Source organism: Gadus chalcogrammus, chromosome 16, assembly GCF_026213295.1.
Source record: "Gadus chalcogrammus isolate NIFS_2021 chromosome 16, NIFS_Gcha_1.0, whole genome shotgun sequence".
Taxonomy (NCBI): Eukaryota; Metazoa; Chordata; class Actinopteri; order Gadiformes; family Gadidae; genus Gadus; species Gadus chalcogrammus.
The window spans coordinates 7,073,166-7,080,665 of record NC_079427.1 but is presented as its reverse complement, the minus strand read 5'-3'; the positions used below and the strand labels follow the sequence as shown (position 1 = coordinate 7,080,665).

The 7,500-nt window shown below is 42.6% G+C and overlaps 1 protein-coding gene across 1 annotated transcript in view; it reads left to right on the top strand.

Annotated features, from left to right (window-relative positions):
* Nucleotides 1–7,500, top strand: part of plekhg2 (pleckstrin homology domain containing, family G (with RhoGef domain) member 2) — a 35,958-nt gene that overhangs the window by 19,801 nt on the left and 8,657 nt on the right. Inside the window, exons 5-13 of the mRNA XM_056610373.1 lie at nucleotides 209–275; nucleotides 1,108–1,154; nucleotides 1,623–1,773; nucleotides 2,510–2,641; nucleotides 3,349–3,531; nucleotides 3,920–4,012; nucleotides 4,853–4,939; nucleotides 5,457–5,490; nucleotides 6,310–6,402. Coding sequence (XP_056466348.1) covers nucleotides 209–275; nucleotides 1,108–1,154; nucleotides 1,623–1,773; nucleotides 2,510–2,641; nucleotides 3,349–3,531; nucleotides 3,920–4,012; nucleotides 4,853–4,939; nucleotides 5,457–5,490; nucleotides 6,310–6,402 — 887 coding nt within the window. The remainder of the gene's footprint in view (nucleotides 1–208; nucleotides 276–1,107; nucleotides 1,155–1,622; nucleotides 1,774–2,509; nucleotides 2,642–3,348; nucleotides 3,532–3,919; nucleotides 4,013–4,852; nucleotides 4,940–5,456; nucleotides 5,491–6,309; nucleotides 6,403–7,500) is intronic.

Sequence of the window (7,500 nt, the reverse complement as noted above, 5' to 3'; positions counted from 1 at the left end):
GTTTGAGTAGTTCTGCTTCTGTTATAAAGGTGTAAAGGGGATTCTGGTCATCTCAGAATGTTTCTTCCAGGGTTTGTATCTTTATCTTTTGTTCTGAGTTCAGTTTAACTTCACTTTATGGGTATTCAAAGTGTTTGGTTCAAATATCCCTAGTTGGTTTTTCAAACCTTTCTGTCAGTCTGACCTGTCTAACCCTCTAACCCAACAGTGATCTCCTTGAGGACTTGGAGAACAGTCCCCATGCTGCAGCCATCGCTGAGTGTTTCCTAGAGCGGGTCAGTGAGTTTGGGGTTGGTGTGTGTGTGTGTGTGTGTGTGTGCATGTATGTATGTGGACTTTCGTATTATTGCATGTGTCGATATGTGTGTGTGTGTGGTTGTGTGTTTGGGTGAGAGGGAGTGCGTGTGTATATGAGAGGCCCTCTCTGCATCTAGCGGTAAAGACATCATCGCTCAGAGAAAGTAGGTCAGTGTACGATGAGGTCATACATGACTAACCTGGATTTTTTTATGATATGCATTATTATATATTATACATCTCATATATATTGTATGAATTATTAGAATATAGATAATATATTTTATATTATACGTATTATTAGATCAATAATATATATAGTTTATAAAACATATATAATTATATTATATACAATATTTCTTATATGTGTATTATAATAATATAAATATGATATATATATGATATGTTTTTTATTAAATATATACTGTATGTGTATATATATATATAATTTTTAAAATATATCTTGTATATATTATCTAATGTTTCATACACTGTCTCTACTATCAGTTTTAGCTCCATCTAATCAAGAGGTATATATGTGTTTGTGTGTGTGTGTGTGTGTGTGTGCGTGTGTGTATGTGTGTGTGTGTGTGTGTGTGTGTGTGTGTGTGTGTGTGTGTGTGTGTGTGTGTGGGTGTACGTACGTGTGTGTGTGTGTGTGTGTACGTGTGTTAGTGTGGGTTTGAGAGAGCTTTTGAAATTCTTTCCCATGTTTGTTTTCCATTTCTCTTCTCCCTCCTGCTGAGACAACCATTCTTGAGATATTCCGTGAACATATTTTTCTCACTCGCTCTCTCTCTCTTTTTTTAGAGTGAATCGTTTAACATCTACACCTTGTACTGTATGAACTATCCCAAGTAAGTCCCCCACACACACACACACACACACAGACACACACAGACACACAAACAGACGCACACACACAGACACAGAAACTAACTCACACACACAGACACACACACACACACACACACACACACACACACACACACACACACACACACACACACACACACACACACATACACACACACACACACACACACACGCACACACACACAGACACACACAGAAACACAAACAGACGCACACACACAGACACAGAAAGACACACACACAGACACTCACACACACACAAACACACAGACACAGACGCAGAAACACACCACACACACATACACACACACACACACACACACACACACACACACACACACACACACACACACACACACACACACACACACACACACACACACACACACACACACACACACAGGGCATGGCAGTGGGTTCAACACCCGTTCAACGCTCTTCCTCCCCAGCTCGATGGCGGTACTGAGGGAGTGTATGCAGGATGAGCGTCTCCTCGTCTTCTTCCAGGAGAGACAAGCCACCCTGAATCACTCGTTGCCGTTAGAGACCTACCTGCTCAAACCTGTCCAGAGGATCCTCAAGTACCACCTTTTACTACAGGTAAACATTCCTGTTACTACAGGTAAACATTTCTGTTAATATCTGAAAATATAGGTAACCACACCTGTAACTACCTGATAGTACAGGTAAACACACCTGTTACTACCTGATACTGCAGGTTAACACACCTGTTACTACCTGATACTACAGGTAAGCACACCTGTTACTACCTGATACTACAGGTTAACACACCTGTTACTACCTGATAGTACAGGTAAACACACCTGTTACTACCTGATACTGCAGGTAAACACACCTGTTACTACCTGATACTACAGGTTAACACACCTGTTACTACCTGATACTACAGGTAAACACACCTGTTACTACCTGATACTGCAGGTTTACACACCTGTTACTACCTGATACTGCAGGTTAACATACCTGTTACTACCTGATAGTACAGGTAAGCACACCTGTTACTACATTTTACTGTAGGTTAACACACCTGTTACTACCTGATACTGCAGGTTAACACACCTGTTACTACCTGATGCTACATGTAAGCACACCAGTTTCTACCTGATAGTACAGGTAAACAAACCTGTTACTACCTGATACTACAGGTAAGCACACCTGTTAGTACCATATACTACAGGTAAATATTCCTGTTAGTACCTGAAAATACAGCTAAACACACCTGTTACTACCTGATACTACATGTAAGCACACCAGTTACTGCCTGATACTACAAGTAAATTCATTGGTTGCAACTTATGTTATACATATATTAAAGGAGCTGTCTAAACACTGGGACCATGGCGCCCAGGGCATTGAGGTTGTGGAGGACGCCATCGTTGCCATGACAGCCGTAGCGTGGTACATCAATGACATGAAGAGGAGGCAAGAACACGCTATCAGACTGCAGGTACACAAACACACACAAACACACGCACACACACACACTTACACAAACACCAAACACTGCATACAGTACATACATACAAACATACACACACAAACACTGTACACTATGCTCTTAGCCACAATCACACACACACACACGCACACACAAACACACACACACGCACACACACACACACACACACACACACACACACACACACACACACACACACACACACACACACACACACACACACACACTGACACACACACGCACACACATACACGCACACACATGCACGCACACACACACTAACACACGAACACACACACACACACACACACACACACACACACACACACACACACACACACACACACACACACACACACACACACACACACTTACACAAACACCAAACACTGCATACAGTACATACATACAAACATACACTGTACACTATGCTCTTAGCCACAATCACACACACACACACACGCACACACGCACACACACACACACACACGCACACACACACACACACACACACACACACACACACACACACACTGACACACACACGCACACACATACACGCACACACACACACACACACACACACACACACACACACACACACACACACACACACACACACACACACACACACACACACACACACACACACACACACACACACCGTGGCTGACGTTGTGTGGTGCCCTCCCCAGGAGGTCCAGGGTCTACTGGTGAACTGGGTGGGTCCTGAGCTGGGGGGCTTCGGGGAGCTGGTCCTGGAGGGCTGCTTCAGGGTGCTGAGGATGAGGAAGGAGAGAGCCTTTTTCCTCTTCAACAACATGCTGCTCATCACCAAGAAGAGGATGGACCGCTTCATCTACAGCACTCACATCTTCGTAAGGACCTATAATACACTATTACCACACCTATTACCTGTTAATCACTGTTAATAACAGGTTAATACGTCCCCATCTACAGCACGCACATCTTCGTACTGACCATAAAAACACTATTACTACAAATATGACTATTGTTGTAATCTGTTTATAAACTGTTGTTAACATTTCATGAACATGTAAAGTATACCTTCATCTATTATTCATCTATAAACTGTTGAACTGAATTTACGATTAATAGACCCTCAATAATATATCTATAAACCGTCTAGTATATCGCTCTCCTTCTCTCCCTCTGTCACTTTACCCGTCCATATGTCTCTCTCTCTCTCTCTCTCTCTCTCTCTCTCTCTCTCTCTCTCTCTGTTTGTCTGTCTGCTTCTCTCAGTGCTGTAACCTGTTGTTGGTGGAACATCTAAAGGATCCGCTGACTTTCAAAGTTTCAGACCAAACGATCCCTAAAGAACAACATACTGTACAGGTAATTAGAATATTCTATCACAATAATGGTGTGTTCCTGAATCCTCGAACGGCAGATTTCCGAGTCGAAAGTCGAAGATCTCCCAGCTTTCTTGCGGCATCTCACGAAGGCACGCCCCCTTTTTGTATTCATCTTTCGAAAATCGAGGAGAGTAGACAGAGAGCAGTGATGACGCCCTCAACAAAATGCCTTCGCCCATGAAGAGATTTTTTTTTTTTGTATTTGTACCACGTAGGTCATTTTAATGTCGAACCGTACCGTGACTCCACTGTACAGTATCGTACCGTGACTCCACCGTAGAGTACCGTACCGTGACTCCACTGTACAGTATCGTACCATGACTCCACTGTACAGTATCATACCGTGACTCCAACATACAGTATGGTACTGTGACTCCACTGTACAGTATCATACCATGACTCCACTGTACAGTACTGTACCGTGACTCCACCGTACAGTATGGTACCGTGACTCCATCGTACAGTAATGAACCGTGACTCCAACGTACAGTATGGTACTGAACCGTGACTCCACCATACAGTATCGTACCGAACCATATCGTACTGAACCCTGACCCCAGCACACCTATTCATCCCAACAGTGAGTTTTGTTAACCGTTTCAACCCTGACATACAGACTGTATATTACATACATACTGTATAGTACAGTATATATTTCATATACCCAACTGATTAATGTATTTCTAATTTCACAGTGCGTAAAGATTAGTGCAGCCTGTACAAAGGGTTAGAAGGTTACAGCATACATGTACTGTTTCAGCCCATATGGACTGAGAATTAATATATATATATTCAAAGACGAGGTGTGTTGTTCCCTAAGACAAGGAACCTTGAGGAGAAGAGACTGTGGATCCACTACCTGAAAAGACTTATCATGGAGAACCATCCTACCTCCCTCCCTCACAAGGTAGGACCTCCTTCCTACTCTCTCCCTCCTCCTCCTCTCTCCCTCCTCCTCCTCCTCTCTCCCTCCTCCTCCCACCCCCCTCCCTCCCAAGATAGGACCTACCTCCTCCTCCTCTCTCCCTCCTCCTCCCACCCCCCTCCCTCAGAAGGAAGGACCCGGGAGTGGAAGAAAAGGGGGGGAGGGGAGAAGGAGGAAGGAGGAAAGTAAAGTTGGATGAATGTTTCAAAGGTGTGAGTGGGATTAGCCGTTACAAGCCGTTTTGAAAACACACCTTGTGGCATGTCATGGAACCTTTAAAGGGTGGGTCTCTACTTTAAATGTTAGATATTTAGTCATTATATTTTGAATCCAACAGAAGTAGAGGTTGTTGTTGATATCATATAATAATTAGTCTTTCATTTGATATTTTTAAGAAAGGATATTAGGGTAATGCTGCCCTCTGCTGGTAGGAACTAAAAGTGTTGACCGTAGCTTCATAATCTTTCATTAGTTCATCTGTCAATAACTGTTGTTTCAGGCAAGGCAGGTCCTGGGAGACAACTTCTGTCAATGTAAGCCTCTAAATACACACACAGACACACACACACACACACACACACACACACACACACACACACACACACACACACACACACACACACACACACACACACACACACACACACACACACACCCGTGCAAAATCGGTGCAGTTAATCTAGTTTTGTTTAGTGTATTGCAGTGTATCGGTTCATTGTAGAGGCCCTTTTAAGGACGCTACCCCTTAGAACGCCGACAAGCACTGTTGCAATGTTTAGAACACTCAATTCACATTCACGCCCTTTTCATGTCCTTTGTTTAAGTAATCCGAGATTTTCAAGGATGCATTGCTGGATCCTCAACGAGCCAAAAGGCCCACAATCCTTTGCGTTCACACGCTGCGCAGAGTATTTAAAAATTGTAGACATTACACATTTCATTTCAGAAATATTTTGTGCCGTATTTCCTTTCATAGATTCATCATGTCAATGAAAAAAAATTAAGCTGAAAGACCTGTACGATTCCTTTCAAACGTTTTTGCAGTGTAATCATAGGCTATATTTTGCATTGATTGATTTGTTTTAATATGTATGTAGCTGGGGTTAAAAAAACTTCTGTCACCAATAACAATTTCAACAATTAAAATATTAAAATATTATAAAGACAGAAATGCTGCTCTAATAAATTGCCTGCACTAGCTTTAAATACAATCAAATGAACGGTTAGTACATACAAAGATAATATTGTATACAACTTTATAAAAGAAAACTCATAATTTTATTGTAATCGTTGATCAAGTTAATATATTAATAATATTGTACATACCTTTATTTAATGTCTTTACATTTCAGCTCCTCATTTTGACCAGGACACCCTGAAGAAGAGTCCTGCCACTCCACGATTGGACAATTCCCGAGGACATCATCGAGGCAGGCGCCAATCAGGTTGGTGGGTTGAGCTTGTCACCTGTTGGGGAGGACCTACCCACCAGGTTACACCCCCCCCCCCCCCCCCCCCCCCCCCCCCAAAAATGTCTTCCTTTTAATCTTAAATGGCTTAAACTGCCACCTATCTCTTTACCAGAGGAACAAGTTCAACAGGTCAAGCCTACTTTTATTTTTTTATTTAATAAATTGAAGAGGGGTGTAATTAAATCATGCAGCTATTGCAGTTCCACCTCCGGGGCGCCACAATGCATGCGTGAGTGGACATGTTCTCGCAAGATTAAAGATAAGAGATAAACCGTGTAATTAAATCATGCAGCTATTGCAGTTCCACCTCCGGGGCGCCACAATGCATGCGTGAGTGGACATGTTCTCGCAAGATTAAAGATAAGAGATAAACCGTCTTCCAACATACCATAGGAAAACATGTAGACCGAAATAAAATGACATGGACAATATACAGTTATGAAAAATCTACATATTTTTGTTCAGTGCTATGATGGCTGAGGGGACAAAACTTCTTTTAAAATGGGCTTTTCTCCAGTCTAGAACCCTATACCTGCGGCCATATGGGAGTAATATGAAGAATTGGTTAAGGGGGCGTTCATGGCTGCCGACTATTAAACGTGCTAGACGTGCTATAGCAAGTTCATTTGCTTTTCACAGTCACGTGGTGGTGAGTTTGTTTATCTTGGATGCTATGTGTGGGATTCTGGAGGAGTCTGGTTTCGCTGGTGACAGTCAGCAGGGTGAAGAAGCAGGGAGAACAGTACATTAGGATGGGTTGGATGATGCTTTTGTAGAGGATTAAGAGGAGGGGGGGGGGGGGCCACAGACAGTGATTTCAGTTTGCGTGTGACATAAAGCCTATGATGTGCACGTTTGTGTGTGGTTATGGCATGTTTGTTGAAGTTGAGTTTGTTATCTATGGTGAGCCCTAGGTATTTGAAACTGTTGACTTTCATCTGTTCATCTGGTTGTCCTCAGATGAATGCGCGATTGAGTGTAGTAATGTGTGCGTGCGTATCAATGTGTGTATGGGTACAGTAATGTGTTTGTATGTTTGTGTAGAAATGTGTGTGTATAGTAATGTCTGTT